Source organism: Myxocyprinus asiaticus, chromosome 4, assembly GCF_019703515.2.
Source record: "Myxocyprinus asiaticus isolate MX2 ecotype Aquarium Trade chromosome 4, UBuf_Myxa_2, whole genome shotgun sequence".
In the NCBI taxonomy this organism is placed as follows: domain Eukaryota; kingdom Metazoa; phylum Chordata; class Actinopteri; order Cypriniformes; family Catostomidae; genus Myxocyprinus; species Myxocyprinus asiaticus.
Genome location: NC_059347.1, coordinates 7,493,958 through 7,513,940, shown reverse-complemented (window position 1 = coordinate 7,513,940; position 19,983 = coordinate 7,493,958). Strand labels below are relative to the sequence as shown.

General features: G+C 37.2%; 3 protein-coding genes across 15 annotated transcripts in view; 2 read left to right on the top strand and 1 right to left on the bottom strand.

Moving 5' to 3' along the window:
• The window catches only part of LOC127435458 (rho GTPase-activating protein 31-like), a 43,031-nt gene extending 34,290 nt beyond the window's left edge, over positions 1-8,741 (top strand). For both annotated transcript variants that reach the window (XM_051688977.1, XM_051688988.1), the window contains 3 exons: positions 532-1,329; positions 4,013-4,179; positions 5,231-8,741. In XM_051688977.1, coding sequence (XP_051544937.1) covers positions 532-1,329; positions 4,013-4,179; positions 5,231-7,450 — 3,185 coding nt within the window. In that variant the 3' untranslated portion in view covers positions 7,451-8,741. The remainder of the gene's footprint in view (positions 1-531; positions 1,330-4,012; positions 4,180-5,230) is intronic.
• tex55 (testis expressed 55) lies at positions 1,128-13,034 on the bottom strand. 8 transcript variants are annotated; one of them, XR_007896366.1, is made up of 5 exons: positions 12,459-13,034; positions 11,785-11,847; positions 10,621-10,921; positions 10,125-10,263; positions 9,027-9,878 (listed from the first exon to the last, which is right to left on the bottom strand). XR_007896366.1 is itself a non-coding variant. In XM_051690402.1 (3 exons), the coding sequence occupies exons 1-3, from the start codon at positions 12,351-12,353 to the stop codon at positions 9,810-9,812; spliced, it is 306 nt and encodes a 101-aa protein (XP_051546362.1). In that variant the 5' UTR covers positions 12,354-12,448; the 3' UTR covers positions 9,027-9,809. The 8 variants fall into 8 exon arrangements, 1 of the variants encoding a protein (XP_051546362.1); XR_007896365.1 differs by having other exon boundaries at positions 9,027-10,263; XR_007896370.1 differs by lacking the exons at positions 9,027-9,878; positions 10,125-10,263; positions 10,621-10,921 and adding an exon at positions 1,128-1,257.
• A 1,291-nt stretch (positions 13,035-14,325) lies between these two features.
• Positions 14,326-19,983, top strand: part of LOC127435645 (zinc finger and BTB domain-containing protein 20-like) — a 138,070-nt gene continuing 132,412 nt past the window's right edge. For all 5 annotated transcript variants that reach the window (XM_051689283.1, XM_051689311.1, XM_051689306.1 and 2 more), the window contains exon 1: positions 14,326-14,591. The gene's annotated coding sequence lies outside the window, so the exon portion shown is untranslated. The remainder of the gene's footprint in view (positions 14,592-19,983) is intronic.

Below are 19,983 nucleotides of genomic sequence, written 5' to 3'. Positions count from 1 at the left end.
AAAGTGGGATCTGCAAACAAATATTGCTATAAATAACTTCACTTCAGCCATTTTTGCAGTGACTTTTAGTCCACTTGGCAGCCATCTTGAAAACGCTCCCAGGCAGCTATTTTCTATAGGTACAAGCAGCATACAAGTACAGCTCCCACAGTATCTACTTGAATGGGGAAATACAGGAATTTCCAAACTGTTGTTCAAAAGATTAAAATCAAATAACATATTTCAAATAAAACAGTAAAATCTGACAACAATGGAATCATACATTTCCTTCTTTAGCACAAACAAAATACTTTTTCAGACTGGTCTGTTTAATGCGCATTCTTGAGTTAACTGACAGGCGATGTCTCTATTTACCTGTAAGGCAGGACTTCCTTTTCTACACCTCTATATTTGACGTTTCAGTTTCTCCCATTCATTTTAATACTCTACTATAAGTCTCTGCTTTTATCCAACTGGTATCGAAGTGATTTTTAGTTCACCATTTCACACAGGTGTCCTAACAGAGTTGTCTTTGTTTTCACTCCAATTTAGATGAGGACAAGATACCCACTGCAGGAGGAAGCAATGGCATCTTTGTCCCAATTCTAAAATCACGAACTCTTGGCTCAGACATCAACTACAACCTGAACGATAAAGATCCAAAATGGGAGTTTGATCAGGATACAGCTTCTGGAGGATGTCAAGGACGACAAGAAGCACCAAATGTCTCTTCCACATCTCCAGCTTTATCATCTTCTGTGCAGAAAACTCTTCCAGAACAGCTGAAAGTTTTCAAAGGTGATGACTGCAGCGGCTGCCAGCCCACATCTCCTAAAAACCGCCGGATGTTGTATTCTGGATCTGCTAATAACGTATCATCTAGACCGTCTTTTCCAGGCAGCCTGTTTCCACTGGAGTCCTCACCACGCCACCAACGGAAGGCCCTCAATATTTCCGAGCCGTTTGCCGTGTCTGTTCCTCTGCGCGTGTCTGCCGTTATTAACTCTAACAGCACACCCTGCAGGGCACCAGGAAAAGAAAGGGACAGGGGTTTAGGGGGACTCTTCAAGCCCACAAGGGAGGCTGGACCTCCGGAACCCCCTCACAGCGACAGTTTCGGCAATGCTGGAATCAGGATCCCGATCAGTAGCAGCAGTGGGAACTTTGGGATCACAGACTGGGAGATTGGACTGGGAGGTGCTGGATACAGAGAGCACTCGCTTGGTAACAGCAGTGGAGGCAGTGGATGCAGTATCTATAGCAACAGCAGCTCTTTACCTGTAGAAAATGAGGAGAATCAGATGAGGAAACGAGATATTACTGATGAAATCACTCTTGGGACAACAGAGAGTAAGACCATTGTAGAATGCATGTATGAGCGTGGTCATGGATAAACAGTACAATGTGGCCCAAAAAAAACAGGGCCACTATGTTTGATTGCTCATATCTTAAAAATGCATAAAGGTGTTTTGATGATTTTTGCCGTACTTCTAAGACTTTTTTTAAACAATAAAATTACATCACTGTGACATCATCGTGAGCAACAACTTGCTAAAAAGTCGTAGAAGCCAAAAATCATGCAAATGACTTTATGCCTTTTTAAGGTATGAGCAATCAAATATGGTGGCCCCATTTTTTTGTTTTTTTTTGGGGGGGGGAGCACCCTGTATACTGTATGTGTGAACAATAAAATATATATTAGTTTAGTGATTATTAATTCAAAATTAAATTAACTATAGATAAAGTAATTAGATTAATCATTATCAAAAGAACTTTTTTTTACCATTTCATTATATCATATTTATTGTCTTGAATTATTCTTATTATTCATTCAACTGAATAATTAAATTAACTAATTTTTAAACAATAACTTAAAGGAATATTCTGGGTTCAATACAAATTAAGCTCAATCCACAGCATTTGTGGCATAATCTTGATTTCCACAAAAATTTATTTCGACTCGACCCTCCATTTCTTTGAAAAAGGAGAAAAAGGAAAAAAAGGAGGCACTTACAAAAGAAGTGAATGGGACCAATTTTTTTGGAGGGTTTAAACAGAAATGTGAAGCTTAGAATTTTATAAAAGCACACATTAATTCTTGTGTCAAAACTTATGTAATATTTGAGCTGTAAATTTCTTTAAATTGTACATTTTACAGTCATTTTAGGGGTTTAGTGTTTGTTGACATTACATTGTCATGGCAACAAAGTTGTAAAATTGGCTATAACTTTACACAGAAAAGGTTAGTAAGTGATTTTATCACACTAAAATCATGTTTCCATAAATATCGTTTATGTCTTGTGGCCATACTTTTGAAACAGTGAGTGTTTTAATGTTCAAAAATTGGCCCCCATTCACTTACATTGTATATGCCTCACTGTAACCCAGAATTTTGCTTTTTTTTTTTTTTTTTTAAGAAAAGGAGGGGCAAGTCAAAATTAATTTTTGTGGTAATCAATATTATACCACAAATGCGGTTGATTGAGCTTAAATTGTATTGAACCCGAAATATTCCTTTAAAGGTGGCTTGTCAAATCAAGTCATCATTTTTATTTGTATAGCGCTTTTCACAACACACATCGTTTCAAAGCAAATTACAGGTAATCATGCATTAACAGAAAAATGTTCTGTAAAAAAACTAAAAAACTGTAGTACATATAAAGTCTTAGAGTGATCATTGTGTAGTTTGATTATATATGATTGTAAATTGTGTATAAAAATTAAATAATTAAATAATAATTGTATTTAGAACTCCAGTGAGCAAGCTGAAGATGACTGTGGCAAGGAACACAGAACTGCATAAGATGTTGTTTAATGGAGAAAAATAACCTTGGGAGAAACCAGGCCCACTGTGGGGGCCAGTTCCCCTCTGGCTATACAGCATGAATATAATGCCAATATTAGTTATTTGTGTGCAGTGCAAGTCATGGTTTAAAATTAGTAAATTAAGAAAGTGTTAAGGAAGGGCCAGTGTTTAAAAAAAAAAAAAGTTTTTTTATGAACTTTAAATTAATGACTAATGTCTTTGATGTCCATCCTGGATTAATTGCAGAAGTTCACATAGATGCATTGTCCTTTGTTAGTTGGGCTGATGAAGGCTTGTGTATTTTTTTATGTTAAAACACTTCTATACCAGCTTAATATGCAGAGACAACATTTTGTAATATTTGTTAAACATTTGTAGGTTGATTTCCCCCAAAAGTGTCAACTGTGGCGATATCAAATCATTGCTCTGTTTGTTTGAGAACCCTGACCATGCATTTCCAGCACAACTTTCCACCATAGTACAGTGTGTTGTTGGAGAAATTAACTAGCTAATCATGACTGTTTCCCAAAACCATAGTAACTATGTTGCACATCCGTTGTTCTTACCACGTCAGTTCAACAACATACAGTATAGCTGTCTTTAATGAGTTTACGCTTAAGGGAAAAGGCTTTCACATTTACATCACATGTCAGCACGCAGCTGTTTGCAGAAACCTTGGAATAAGCTGTTTTCTTAAGTGCATGTTAAAAGAGTCAAAGGTCTTGACAGAATTAAAGACATTGAATTAAATATACATATGGAAAGAAGTATATACTGTAGAAGCCTCACCGGCAATGACATCGACACCACAAACTAACAAGTAACTTGCTTCTAACCACAAGTGGAGAGCTGTAGTTCCAACCACACAACTTTGCGATACTGTTTGCAAATATTCATTGGAACTATGGTGTTGGGAAATACCAAATCGTCCAACTATGCTGGTAACAATGGCACTTGCCACCATAGTTGGCTAGTGATGCTTTTGTGAAATCCATGCCCAACACAGCAACTCTGGCTAAACCAAAGGTGTTAGATTAGGGCGGGACAATCTGTTTGATATTCAGTGGCAGTTAAGGGGAGTGTTCAGAAGACACATTATTTTTGCAATTACCATTGGTGACACAAGTGGCACAGAAATTACACACACCATCTTTAACTATTCAAATCATATTGGGTTAGGGTGTATTTTCCCCTGACTGTTGCATTGATTTCTCTGTATTTTCTTAGGCAAGGATGCCGAAGTGAGAGAACTGATTGCCCATGTGGAGAATTTTGAGTCTCCGGTGCCATCTGAGACTAAAGCAAGAGTCGATTACAAAGGAAAATCTCAGTCCTCTGGGAAAGAACTGGAAGCTAAATCAACACAACAAAATACCACAAAATTGGAAGAACTGGTATGATTTTGAACTGATAAAACACATGGACCATCTTTCAATTGTCCATTGTACTTTTATTAAGATTTAAATTTAACTGCATCTTCCCAGAGTAAAACTCACTGTGCAAAACACAATGCTAGGATGTTGTGTATGGTTGCTAAGGCATTGCTATGCATTTGCCAAGGTTGCTGTGCAGTTTCTATAGGGTGATTTAGGTAGTAGCTAGAGCATTGTTAGGTGGTTGCTAGGGTGTTCTTTATGGGATGCTGCTAAAGATTCCATCCCTATTGTAAGTATCTGTTATATTCTGGTCCCTAAATAGGGCTCAGTTACCTCCTTCAGTGTTAGTATTTTTCAGAAAAACCCTAGATATGAGCAATAGCAATATTTATGCTTAAGTTACCTTAGCAATCACTTACAAGTCTTACTCTACATGTGCCTATAGAGAAAAGATAGTAGTTAGAAACCAGATAGGTACATTTTCAGATGGAAATGTGAGTGGTGATTGCTGTGGCAAAGCTCACACAAACATGTTCCAACAAGTGCCTCAGTACACTGCCCCAAGTCAAAAGAGCTGACCCCCATGTATCTACAATTATCTTGTGCTGAGATATGGCTTGGGTATGAGGCTGTATGGTTGCTAGGGTGCTATGAATGGTAGCTAGGGTGAGGCCGGGTTACTAGGGATACACTTGAAGGTTGCTTGCTGGCGTGAGTCAAATGAACCCACCCCAAGTCTCTATGACTATGACTCTGATCACATCAGTCAATGGGATTTTTTTTTTCCCTGTTGGGCCATCTCCTCAATAAGCTGCACAATTTGAGCCATAATTGATGTCCGTAGCACAAACAGTGTGGGACGAGTTTGATGCTGAAATTTTGGAAAATCCCTAAATGAAGGTCAGAGCAATAGTAATAGTTTCATTATTCTGTTCTATTCTTTTTTACCCATCCTTTTTATCTACCCTATAAGCTACTGTTCAATCGTCTTACAGAAATATAATTTTTGTAAAGCACAGTTTGATCAGCCCTCATTTGTTTTTTGTTTTCTTGTTTTTTGTGTTTGCAGGACACTGTGGTAATCAACAAGGAGTCATTATCTGGAAAGAATCAGAAAATCAGTAATCAGTTAATATCAGTTAATGTCACTGAGGCTAAAATGCTAGATGAACAAGTTAAGCACAGCTTCACCAATATTACTGGGAATGAGCACACTCTAAAGCCAAGTGCTCGAGCAAGTAGGAGAAGTAGTTTACCCTCAAGCACTATATCATCAAAGGGACTCTTTCTGGACCTTACCAAAGACTTAACGCTTGATCATTCTGGTGCTCCTATGTTTAATTCTGTTGTGAAGCCTTTCCCTGAAAGGTTGTTGTCATGTGATTGTGACTGGAATTACCTGGCTATTGGTAGGACTGACCAAAACAGCCAAGAGTCACACAACGCAATACCTAACAATCTACAACTTTCCCAATTTTTCCACCTTAAGGAAACAGATATTCTCCAAGATAGAGACCCATGGCCTTCCAGTGAAGATAAGCTAAGAACGGATTGTGTTAAGAAAGACGACACATCTAAAACTGTCTCAACATCTAATTCAAGCAGTGATGTAAAATTAGATGTTCACACTGCTCTTCTCTCAGACACAAATGATTCATTGGTAATAAAGGATATCTGTGAAAAGAAAAATGAGGAGGTCTGCAGTGAAACCAGGAAACTTGACCTAACAGGAAGAATCAAGGGAAGCTTGGAAAGACTCTCATCATGTCTGAATGAACAACATCTCACTTTGGATATTTTGTATCAAGATGATGCAGACACATGGGGAAGTAATTTGGGTGGTTTGGATCAGGTTGAACCATGGGAGGACTTGTGTACTGCCAAGCAATGGGTGACCAGCCCTCTGCACGCACCGAAGCCTGAGGATCACTTATTCACACAGAGAGAGATTGCACCATGTCAAGCAATTAAGAGCGAACCAAAAGTGGACCACTTGCCCAACAGCAAGCTGGCTGAAGCTGAAGAACCAGCTGTGGTCAATGACCTTACATCATCTCAAACAGATGTTGCTGTGACAGCTATCTGTGAAGTTGAAAACTCTGACCTCCCAACAGACAACAAAAATTGTCTGGCACAGATAGCAAAGCTTTTTGACAGTGATAACCTCAAATGGATTGGAGACAAAGATCAGAGCCAACTAAAGATTTCACAGGTCAAGGTATTCAAGACACCCATTGATACAAATGAAATCACCACACTGCAAAACATGGGCAAAGCAAAACCAAAACGATCTTGTTCCACTCAGAAATGTCATCACCAGATATCCCATGAGTCCTGCACTGTTATGAGAAGTAATGAAAACATTGTACCCAAACACAGGCCATGCTCCCTAAACCTTGATTTAGGACACAAAGGTGTCAGAGACATCTCGAATTATCAGTATCTGAAAAGTACAAAACAAATAATTGCACAGGAAGGGGGAACACCTGAAGCCAGGAATGGTGGTTCATCTTTAGAGTTGGAACTTTTCCTGAGTGGTTCTCAGGCACCTATGCGACGCAACTCTGCACCAGTAAGCGTGTCTTCGGTTCGTACCGCATTCATGATCAAAACTTGCCAAGCTAAAGCTGTGCCTGTTATTCCACCCAAAATTCAGTACAGCCACATACCTCATCCTGTACCTGAGGGGAGCACTGATCAAATCAATAAATGTACATTGGAGAAGAAACATGCCAAGAACAAGTTGGGAAAAGCAGGTTCTGCACCTCCCCTTCAGAAAGTCAGAGACCCCAAGGAGGAACAGGAAATCTGTGAACCACCAAGAGGGCTTCAAAGACAGATGTTCAAAGACAATGCAAGTGAGACGTGCAAACCAACATCAATCCAAGATCTTCCAGTACTGAGACGGAAGCGATCCGCAAATGGGGACACTTTTATGGACCGTCCTAGACCTGAACGGTCAACCCTGCTTCAAAGATCATCCTTCAGAAACCGTCCACGACCTCAAAGCCTAATCCTGTTCAGCCCCCCATTTCCAATCATGGACTATCCTCCGGTAGGGGATGATGGTAAACTAGTCCTATCTCCTATTAAAGCTGAAGCATCACCGTTTGATGTCTACGCAAAGGAACTTGCTGAAAACCTCAAAACTCCTGAAGGGGTGACTATGCGTAATAAAATGACTTTGCCAAAGAGTGGCCAGAGGCTTGAGACCTCAACCAGTTGCTTCTACCAGCCACAGCGGAGGTCAATGATATTTGACAACCGAAGTAACAGGCAAAATGAGTGAACTGTTAAAAGGACTGACTATTTCCCATAATTTGATGGCTAGTGATACTTTTGAGTTATCAAATGTAACCTAGTATCACTGTTACAATATACTCGACAGAACACACAATGATGCTTGGAAATCAAGGTTCCATTAATCCTGATAATGCAAAATTGAAAGTATTAAGCTTTTTGTCAAATATTGCTGCTAAGGATTTATATCAGAAATTGTTTTCCTATCTTACTTTGTAAGAAAAACACAAATATGCCTTAGGAGAACCCTGGGTGCCTATAAGTAAGTACAGTCTGTACTTGCATATCTCAATTTAATTGACCCATTACCTACCCACGTCTGTTGCTGTTTTATCTCGCTTGGAACATATTATGTTTACAATCAGAAACATGAACACAGTTAGAAAAAAAATTCTAATATTTTACCTTTAGCTTGTCACTGGGGCATTACCCTCAGAGGTACGCCCACTGTGCCCTTTAAATGTCAGTCGGAATGTATTTGTAACTTATCTGTCCCTAAAAGTTACATATTAGTACCTCGTGTTGTAAAAAGGGTACTGTGGGTTTACCTTTGAGGATTCTGCCCCAGTGACAAGCTGTTGTACACCTACACCCCTTGGTACAATTTTTGCCCTTTTTTCTGACAGTGTATACAGTAAAATAACTTCAAACTACACAATGAAATTAGGTGTTGAGCATGCCATCCAATAAGAACTAAAACTACAGTATTACAGTTGTTATTGTACATAAAGGCAACAATCAAACATATATTTATTAAATAGTCTCATTGTATTTTTTTTTTTTTACTCTATTTCCAGTATTGTATGTATACAAAACTGTACTCCAAGCCCCTAAAGAGTAAAAATTAATTTGTATAAATGTTTAGGGTAAATGTCCAATGGTTTGAGGATGGTGTAAAGGTCAATGTTCTTGAATACTGTAATTCAAAAATGATTTCTTTCTCTGTTCTATTTATTAGTAGATACATTTTTTTAATATTTTCAAATCACCTGGTTACTTGGTTAGCAGAGATTTATAGAAAAATAAGATGAGATAATGAGATGGTGAGGTCAAAAATGGGAAGTATAAAGAAAATGATATTTTCTATAAACATTAAAGCAGAGAAGTTTTGGCTATGTATATTGAAACAAGGCAATGACTAGGGTGAAATATCATGAAGGTTGTCAGTGGTTGTAATCAAAGAACACTAACCTTGCAATCTACCCTTTTTGTATCAAAATGGATTTATTTTATGTATTCCTTCTGAACAAAATAATAAAATGCTTCATATGTAATTTGTACTCTTTGACATACAGGTTTACACTGATTTTAAACTAATTTAATTGAAAAGTATATTTAAGGACACCATACAATGTTTTATTATATTTATTTATTATCTTTTTTGCAGATTTTTCTGTGCTATTAGTACTACTATATATACATATATATATATATATATATATATATATATATATATATATATATATATATATATAGTATTTAAACGTGGTGTTTTTTAAATACAGATGAGAAATGTGTTTTACACAATAAAAACAAATATGAACACACAAATGCAAAGTCAAACAGACAATGTACTACTGTTTAATAAAACAAGTAAAAAAAATAATGACAGCTTGGACGGTGTGAATGTCAGAACCACAGTGAATATTATCATTGCAATGTCCTAAAAAAGTAGAGATGAAATGCAAGTGCCATACTAGACTGAGACAGAAATGAAGGAAAAACATCTTGTCATTACATACCAATGCATCCTCCGAAACACTAGTAAAATGAACCCTTAACGATTCTTTTGCAGTGTTTTTAGACTTATTTCAAAATATCGTTAAAGCAATTGCTAAACTGGTCTTGAAACACCAGATGTTGCTTCAGAGGGAATGTAGATAGCTATAGAAATGCACTGTAAGAAGAGCCTACTATAAACAAAGACTTCCTTTACTTATGCAGCCAAAATTCTTGATGGAAATTTGAGTAGAGAGTAAAAGCCAGCTACTTTTTTTGCAAATGGCAAATGTCCAACCAGCAATTTACTTGAAAAGACTTCCAAAATGTATAGGCTAGAAGTTAATAATCAGTGAATTGTGTACGAAAATGCATAAAAATTCATCCATTCCATGGCTCTTTTGAAGTCTATATCACAATTTGACTGAAAATGAATAACATCTTCTAAAAATTGTGGCAAATCAAGAGAAAGTTCAAACTCAGTCAAGTAAAAAAATACAATACAAAAATGAAGACAGTTGCTTGGAAACAACAAGAATGCTGAGTCACTGAAGCACCTGCAACCAATACACCTCAAATAAGAAAATAAAAGAGAACAAACTTGAATTCAGTTCCTTGCATTGCCCTTGTTACTTTGGAATTCTTGCTATCTTAAATGTATTGCTCGGCTCATCTCGGATTTTGATCTTCATTTGTACCTGCAAATGTTTTTTAGTAAATAGTGATTAGTGATAGTTCACAGCTACACAAACATGTAATTTATTAATATAATAGAGGAGACAGGGGCTAGCTGATACACGGTAAGTCACAAGGGCTATATCTCAGTAACTATTAAGGCTCGAGTCAAAAGTCTAATTAGTTCAAATTTCTCTTAGATTATTATTATTTTTTTTATTCTATCCTCCAATCGTAAATTCCAGTATCATCATATGTTTTGATATAACCTTGTACACGGCTTGATTCATGCATCCTTCACAAAGACGAATCTGCCCAATTCCAGCCTTGCTGAAGAACCCCCAGATCATCGCCGATCTTCCACCAAATTTGGCTCGAAGGCCTCTCCAGGTTTGCATTATTCGAGGTCTGAAAACAGCGTCTTTTTTGTTATTTTGACCAGTTGTCATTTTCTGCAAATAAATGTTCTAAATGACAACTTTTTTTATTTGGAATTTGGGAGAAATGTTGTCAGTACTTTATAGATTAAAACAAAAATGTTCATTTTACTCAAACACATACCTATAAATAGTAAATCCAGAGAAACTGATCATTTTGCAGTGGTCTCTTAATTTTTTCCAGAGCTGTGTGTGTGTGTGTGTGTATGTGTGTGTGTGTGTGTATATATATATATATATATATATATATATATATATATATATATATATATATGTATATATATGTGTGTGTGTGTGTGTGTGAAAAGTATTGATATCCTGAGGTTACCAGAGCTGGCCAGATCCAGCTCCGTTCCTGCTTGGTGTCGGACTCCACTGCTACATGTCTGATGTGATGTGAGTGAAGATGACTAAATGCCGGTGCCAGCCAGTCATCACTTCAGTCTATTACGATGGACTTCAGGAGATGAACTGATGCCAACTCCAACCATAAGACATGGGATACTTCATATGCCACTGCCTGAACCTTGGACTTAGGAGAGACCTCATTGAAATGACCTGCCAGTTGAACTGCGATGCACCTCACTGATCTCTGCCTGCATCACCTTGGTCTAATGATGGACTACACTCTTAAAATGGAATACACAGATTATCAATTAATTGCCAACAAAAGCCTCCATCAGCCAACTAACAAAGGACAATGCATCTATGTGAACTTCTGCAGTTAATCCAGGATGAACTTCAAAGATATTAGTCATTAATCTTACAGTTCATACAAAATCTTTGTTTAAACACTGGCCCTTAACACTTACTTAGTTTACTCATTTTAAACCATGATTTGCACTATACAAAACTAATATTGGCATTATATTCATGCTGTTTAGCCAGAAGGGAACTGGCACCCACAGTGAGCCTGGTTTCTCCCAAGGTTATTTTTCTCCATTAACCAACATCTTATGGAGTTTAGTGTTCCTTATCACAGTCGCATTCAGCTTGCTCACTGGGGTTTTAAATACAATTATTATTTACTTATTATTTTTATACACAATTTACAATCATATTTAATCAGACAACACAATGATGACTAAGACTTTATAGATATTACAGTTTCATTTTCTGCTAATGCATGATTTTCTGTAAAGCTGCTTTGAAAAGATGTGTGTTGTGAAAGGCGCTATACAAATAAAAATGACTTGACCTGACAACTAGCCCAATCTCCCCTATATTCATTGATGAACTATGAGATGAAAAACAAAATGTACATTCAAATGATGTTTACTTTACAACTGAAAGGGCACAGTCCACATGTGAAACATTAACAAATGTTTCATTGCATTCATACATGATCTGTATTGAACAGTAAATCAGGACTTTCTTATGAGTAATGAAAAATCATTCTTGAAATACAATTTGTTTATAACATATTTGGATACAGGGAGCCTTTTAGTTTCTGTGTGTATGAAATACATATTTTATTATTATTGTTATTTACCTGTTCTAACATGAACTGAGGTGGATCATCTGGCCTATCAAAAACCAGCTTCTCCGTGGTGTCCTAAAAGAGGACAAAGGAGATTGTGAAAGAAAAATACAGTGAACAACCATTCTTATCCCTAGACGCCGAAAGGCGTATTATGTTGCAAGTCACTAGAAGATAGTCAGAGCTTATTTTTTTTTTAAAACATGTCGTTTAATTCAATAAACTAAAATAAAGCTGCAAATGTATTTTAAAATACATTTTATCAAAGTTTTTGTTTACTTTGCTGTTATTTTGCAACTCTGCTCCAAATTGTCCTTCGCCATTTTGTGCTGAGCTATCTGTCACTGTCTACCATTTTAATCGTGCGAAAATATCTCGGCTGTAGCTACAGATTTGTTCGGTCTCACCAGAAAAATCTGATGAATATTATGAGACTCCATATACTTCACGGAGCGTTCATAGGGATCCGTGAACACTGGACTAGGGCGAATAGTCTCCGCACTTTCGGTGATAAGCACTTTTTCTGCTAGACCGGAATCTGCCATCTCATAAAGTTTATGTTGTAGAACTAATAACGACATATACAACGTTTAAGTCACGAAGTGCACTTCCGCTTAGAATCATTACTCAGATATTCAACATTCATTAATGTCTGACTTGTTAATAAAGGATATCACATACATTACCTTTGTTCAAAATAAAGATAAAGCGTATTTAGTCCTTTTTTAACGTTAATTCGGAAATGGGACCACGTATCTTATATAGGGCAGGACTATTTCATCGCTTGAAATGTCGTCAAGTAACCCCTGACAACTGTATACAAAAGATCGGATGATGTCATTGGGAGAAGAGACAAACAGTTGCCTGGGACAGCGCCTTCTAGAAAGAATGGTGAGGGATCTGGAAGACACGGGTTGTTCAAAACGTCGATAAAAAAACATTCGGACGGTTGCAGTACTATCAACTCTGCCGTTCTTTCGATGTTAAGATGTATTTTTGGAATGTTTTTATATCAGAAGACCCTTAGCCAACGTTTACAATACGACTGACAAAGGGAAGGAGTGGCGAAACCGCCGTTTCTAGGTTGCATGTCGTCCTCAGCTGACACCTCGGCCTACAATGGGTGCATGTTATGTAGGGCAGACGGTGCGTGTGTCCCCCGGTGAACCCCGGAGTAACGTTGCCGTTCATGTTTATATCCGGCAGGGGGAACTCATTATCAAGGAAAGCGAGTGCTAGCAAACGGAAAGCTCATTCTTAGCGTCATGATATTATGGAGGAGAGGGATTGTTGTATGTGACGAAATATTTACGTGGGCCAAGGTCGAGCATTCTTATAAAAACATTAAAAAATACGCAAACACTTGTTGGTACCAACATTTCTTTAGCCGCAGCTTCAAACCGTATTGGTAAGTCGCTATCAACCCAATCACCCAATATCATCCAATATCCATTCCATACGTAAAAAAAATAATGATATGCATTTATTACTGGTCACCGCCATCATAACACTAAAGCACGATAAAATAATAATAATAATAATAATAATAATAATAATTTCCTGATGGTCTTATTAACTACGTATTGCAACGATTGTTATATGTTACAAAAACAAACAAACAAACAAAAAAAAACACTTTAATATCAAACCCGGCGCGTGAACTAAAAAAATCACTTATGCTTTAAGGCTGATTATTCCTTGTCTAGACTACAGACGACCGCGCGCTCACGCGCGCACACACACACCTGTCATTGTCTAGACGGGGTGGGGGGCGCTCGGGGTACTCTGGGACTCGTGAAGCACTATTGCTTTATTTTGTGTCAGTCACAATGACTCTGTGAACGTATTGGTGAACAAAAAAAGTTCGGTGTCACTTTTCACGATCTGATTGGCCAGCAATACCGTCAGCACTCTCCTTACGTTTTATTTAGGTCAGCTATGGACGTTAAAAAATAAATAAATGGGAAAATAGAAATGCGTAGAAAGTGAAAAGGCACCACGGGCAATCTAGCTTGCTGGTTTGCAAGCTGACGGGCAGCGGCATCATCCAATGTGGGACCAAATATAATTTTGAGAAATAAATTGACGTCGTCCTGAACCAATCTAAAGTAGGCTATCTAAAAATGATAAACATGCATGAATCTCGGATGTCTGCCCTTTTGATCGCGGATGGGACGATGGACTTCGGGGAGTTTGATTCGCGAAACACCAAATAACATTATTGCCCAGCTAGTGTGCGTATATTCTGCATGCTCGAGAAGCAAGGCGTCATGACAAAAACTCCTTCATAGGGGCACCACTGCGAGCGCATCTAAACACTCAACGGAAACTGCATGTGCACGTGCGCACTGACCAATAATTAAGAAACTGATGATGCGTGGTGTCCATGCTGGTTCGAACACAACAATTGCGTTGAAGGCTAAATAGTTTCACTTTCAGAGCCGCAATGGAGCCAGTTTCAGCGTTCCTCGCCGCGCGAAAGGGAGGGCGTGCGGCTCAACGATTGGGGTAAAGTCATGTTGAACGATTTATATCGCAACCTACGTGCTTCAAGAAAGTCCATTCCGTTCCAATCGCCAGTAGAAAGGCGTGGCTGCCCAAAATCTTCGACGAATAGTGAAAAAATGGGAGGGCACGAGTGAGCTGCGTGATGTCCTCTCCGAAGGTAGGCTGCAGCGTGTGTTTATTGATGAGATGAAAGAAGATGGAAGTGAGAAATGAAACAAAGTAAGGGACAATATTAATAAACCCAGTCCTTACCGGGGGAAAACCAGGGAAGCGCTGTTGCCACTGGAGAAGAAAGACCCTTAGAGCAGCAGGTAAGAAATAAGGAGAGGGAAGGGAGAGGGAGGGAGGGTGCTTATACTATTTATGTTTGGCTATTTATAAGAAGAGTAATAGCAGTTATTGCCCTGATATGAGTTGAAGAAGAGAAAACTTCAACTGAAGTATACTATTAGCTCAAACGTAAGGCTTTGGCGCTTCTTCTCGATATTTCATCCATAAACCACCCAAGAAGAGGATATAGAAAACTTAACGCAATTGCATTTGGCTGTTCGAGAATTGTCACATGGGATTATATGATTCGCTTGCTTTGAGGGATTTGAGTTCTCGCAAATCATCCAGTGTTTTCTGGCATTAAACAAAAAAGACGCGTGCTTGTCTGAAGTGACGTCTCAGGTAAAATTGCCATATTATTCTTTGCTTGAGCGCTCATTTTCTAATAGTATAAGAGTTGTCGGCTTGCGACGACTTTGGCTGTAGTTTTATTAATACTGTTATTTTATTATGGATATTTTATACTCTACGTAGTGTACCGTACATCACTGAACCATGACACGACAAGCACAATACGACTCAAGAGAGCCTATAGGGACTTCCCTACATCCCTCCAAAATATTGGACGGAATAATGTCGCTCTAATCGTGTGTTAACTGTCATGGATCGCAAATTAAAGGCCGTGAGCGGTACAACATAAAATGTCCTGTTCAATTTCAGGAACGGATGAGATGCCATGCTTCCAAAATGTCACTCGCTTATCCTGGTATTTTCCGGGCTATTGCTAATATTTTATTGCCCCCGGTAGATGTATACGCTAGCCTTTGGTCTCAAGCTAACTGAGACTAACGGAACTGTTACGAATTTTGTAGTTCTGCGTCTTTGTTGTTAGCAGCACGGACAAATTCCGGATGAAAGTATGGAGTTATTTGTCATCATTAAATTGGGATACGCAGCCTAAAGAAGTGACCGAAATTGTAGTCGTTCTTCCAAGTGCGTAAAGAGACCGAAATGTAGTTTCAGTTACAAAAGATATCCTAAATGAAGCCCATCTGCTCCGTGTTCTACGGCTTTTACTTACTGAATGACCTCTTTTTGACTCCGTTTTGTGAAGTGCCAGCTTGTTGCCCAAAACGCACGCATTTGGAAAAGAAAAAAAAAACTCGGCCATTTTCAACACAAGAAACTTAATGTGCCGAATATTTTTTGGAGGCAACGGGGCCTTCGAGCAGAGGTCCGATCAAAGCGCTGATTGTATTGTTTTCTGTGTGTAGTAATGAGACGGCGGGTGTGAGAGCCGTGACATTGGCTAGTGGAACAAACACCCCAGTCGCCTTTTTTCATTAATTTATCCTTTACCCTCTGCTTCCCGATGCTGTATTATAAAATGCCTGTTTTATATAATCTGTTTATTTCATCGCAAATTACATGCGATTGCGTTGTTATTTAGGTGGGGAGATGCTATTGCGATGTTGGCTACTTTTATTAGGCTATTGGAATGTTTTATCTGAGAGAATCGATTTGGATAAAAAGAAGCCTTCGTTATTTTAAGCCTGATTTTAATGATCAGTGTTAGAGATGGTTCATTTGTTCGTACTTGGGTTTTTGGTTTGCTCACCTGCAATCTCAGAGCCGCGTTGGCTAAGTTTTATTGGCTTGCGGATTTTAACTTATTGATAAAAACATAACGTATCTCATTTTAACGGTCCATTCAAAGTTAAGGAATTTTCAAGAGAAGTGCTGCCGTATATAGAATGAAAGTCAATGTTTATTATTAAATAACGTGATTTGACGGTCCTGTAGCCTACTTCTAAATCAAAACCTCTGTGTTAACCCTGTGTGCTACACTCCAGTAATATTTGTCGCTAGTTTTGTTAGCACTCGTCAGTCTCCGAATTCTCTCGAGCAGGCCGCGATGGAGAATACAAAGAGAATAAAATCTGATTAAGCATTTTTTTTTATTTATTATTTAGCACATTTCAGTCCTTTCTAAATACCATTAGGTTCACGATGAGAAGTTTCATCTCTCTTTTCACCAATTTGTGATGCAGACACTTTTTAGTGGTTAGCTGAGGGGAATGGCATAAGCGTGCATTGATGTGCAGGGTCAATCCTATTATAAAGTATGATAGCATTTGTCATTATTTTTTGCTTCTTATAATATTGTGTGTGTGTATATATATATATATATATATATATATATATATATATATATATATATATATATTAGTTTATGAATCAAGCTGTCTTCATCTAGCCTACATTGAAAGTAATCGTGCAGTTATGACCTGTTGTTCCCTGTGGTCCAGCAATTTAATTAAACTAAAATCCTTTTTTCTTTTAAAAAGAGCATGTATATTGATTTTTTTCAAAAGTGCAGTTGTTTTATGGTCGTTTTGGATGGTAGTTGGAATGGGGAGGTGGGCCATGGCTGCGTAGGCTGTGTGTTTGTCCGCTTTACCGACTGGTAAGTTGCTGTATGCGTGAACTGTATGATTTAGCCTTGATATGTTTTATTTTAGTATGCGAGAGTGCACTCTCAAACCGAATTAAACATTATTTTTTATTTATTTTTTAATCTTATGATATGCCTATATATGTGATGCAAGTATAAATAGCCTATTTTTGAAAATTCTCAACAGAGGAATTTTTTTTTTTTTTTTTTTTCCTCAGGCATTAATGCACCCTACTAAACGAGATTGTTCTGATTACATTTCTGTATTGAGTTGTATGTCATTTATGCACATTGGGCATCTTTAAAGATACAGACATATGTAGAGTTCATGTGAATACTGTATGTTATAGGCCTATCCTTGATCTGAAGAGATTAATTGGGGTAGCATTAAGTTTCTTATCATATTAAGGTTGGTATTAATAATAATAATAATAAACACTCTTGAAATGTATTGTTTCTGTAGTAACTTTCACCAACATGCAATTTCAGTGTTTAAGGCTGTTTTTTCAAGATGTAAGCCTTTTTACTAGTTTGTCTGTACTGAAGAATCACATTGTATGAGCTTAATAATGTCATTTGTTGATAGTGGGTTTATTGACCTGAGGTGTCAACAGATTGATGTCTATATAATGATCAGCCCATTGATTTTAATCGATATTGTTGCAATACGTGAAGTCATGTTGGCCTACATGCATTTTTTGCGAATATACATGCAGTCAAGATAAGAGTATACCTGAATATTTGAAAATAATTTATGGATGTTTATTGATGTAAGAAGGGGTGTATTTTCTGTGCATGACTGAATTTAGTTTTTGTGTGTGATAGATGCAGTATTAATTCTTACAGACTTTCAAGAAGACTGCTATAATATACAAGTATGAATTTATATTCCCAGTCATGTTCTGTAGTCTTTCAATATGTTGAACATTTCTTTTGTCTATTTTTGGAGAGATGAAAATGATTAATGTGACCAAAAGACAACAAATAAATCATGATCTTAGGAATATTATGAATCGGAGATCAAAAGGAGGCATTGTGTGCTGTTTATTTTGGAAACATCAAACTCAGTTAATGCTTCAAACATGATACTCACATGCCACAGCGAGAGACATATAAAAGTGACAGCCAGTTTGTCAGCTGGCTTTCAATTGATTATTAGACAAAACGATTTTTTCGGAAATTATAGAATTACAGTTAAACAGAATTACAAGTGTACAATATTATAATCATTTTGCAAGACTTTTTTTTTAAATTTATGGCTTGAGTGGGACTACTAGTATAAGGGTACTCTCGCAGGAGTTTTCAACCTTTTCCGACACAAGGACCCCCATCCAGACTCTGTCAACCCAGGGACCCCCAATATCTATATATCTATCTATATATATATATATATTTCTGTAAAACTTTATAATGTCTTTTATTAACACATTTTACAAACATTATTGCCTTCTGCCTTCTATAATGGTTAATAGATAATTAATGTACTAGTCAGAATATATATATATATATATATATATATATATATATATATATATATATATATATATATAAATAAATAAATAATGTTTTTAAAGAAAATTCTAAATGTTTTACATATTATGGGCCGCTGGTTAAAAACCCTGGTTCTATAGCATTGTTTACTGAATTATTTTCTTTGCTGTATTTTAGACCAGAGGTTATTAAATCAGATTACAGGATAACTAATCTCACCAGTTTGAATGGTGACCTTCACTAATGTAATTAAATGTCAAATTCAGAGTCTGTTAATTGTTCATTGAAGAATCTCAATGATCGGACAATGCCGTTTATTATTGCAGCACATAATGTTATATTTTAAAGACCATGAAGTCCAAGGGTGTACAAAGGTAGCTGAAATTCCAACAGTGGTCCACACATGAAAAGGAGGGTTTAAAACAGCCACATACACACATCTAGATGTACTACATTTCCTAGATGCAGAACTGACACCAGCTATACATCATAAACTCACTCTACATACAGAACAGGCGCTAATATGCTAACATTGTTCATTGAAGCAAATACTGGCAAGAACTGAGCAATGTTAAGTCTGGAGTTACACTGTGGTTCCTTTTTTTCCATTGCGCTGGCATGCTCCTCGCACAAACTTCTAAAAAGCTTTAATGCTTAATAATGTAGTATTATAAGGGGACAAGACTCACAAGGAAAGATAATGTTCCATGTCTTATAGGCATTTGACATTTTGGCCTTGCTATTATCATGAAGTAGTTGCCACACCAAAAAACTCATGGAAGATCACATTAACCTGGCATATGTAATGATATTTAATATCATAATGATCATATTATATTGTGTTTGGTTGCTTGGTACCTTTCGTCTGGAGGCCTTTATATGGTTGCATGATTATTAGAGGTCCTTGGTCATAGAATAGCCAACAAAATAATGTTGTATGTAATACCAAAATGTTATTTCAATTGGTATTCTGTATTAATCTGAAAGAATACAGATTCTAGGGTTTTAATTAGAAGTCTTGTTTCAGAAGATTTTTGTATTTGATGTTCTGGTCCTAACCAGTAGGAGCCATTTTGCCCAAATGTTGTTTATATAAACCGGCTTCTCTTCATTTTCCAAGATAAATTCAGCTATTTACTGGTAACAAGACGATATGTAAAAAAACAGCATTAGAATATAACTGAAAAGACAATAAAAACTAAAATATCAGAACTTATAAATCATAACATGAGAGAACTATCAGGTTCGGGCTTGAGTAAAGAAGTGTGGCTATTTAGAGACCCTATGAAATCACTTGGCAAGTGCAGTTCTCTTTTCTGCCTTGATGTTTTTCCTATTAAAACAGCAAGTTGAGGTGGGACAGTCAAATGGCCCATCACTTTTTTAAAATAGCCTTTAGTTTACTTCACAGCCATGAACCATGGTTTGTTACTTGTGATTGCTAGTCAGTGGCAGGTGAGATTGTGGGAAGGGACATTCTCATTCTA

Coding starts and splice junctions, on each gene's coding strand:
- tex55 (XM_051690402.1), bottom strand. CDS start 12,353: ATGTCGTTATTAGTTCTACAACATAAACTTTATGAGATGGCAGATTCC. Junction 11,848..12,179: donor ATATTCATCAGATTTTTCTG/GTGAGACCGAAC, acceptor GTCCTCTTTTAG/GACACCACGGAGAAGCTGGT. Junction 9,879..11,784: donor CTCAGTTCATGTTAGAACAG/GTAAATAACAAT, acceptor AAACATTTGCAG/GTACAAATGAAGATCAAAAT.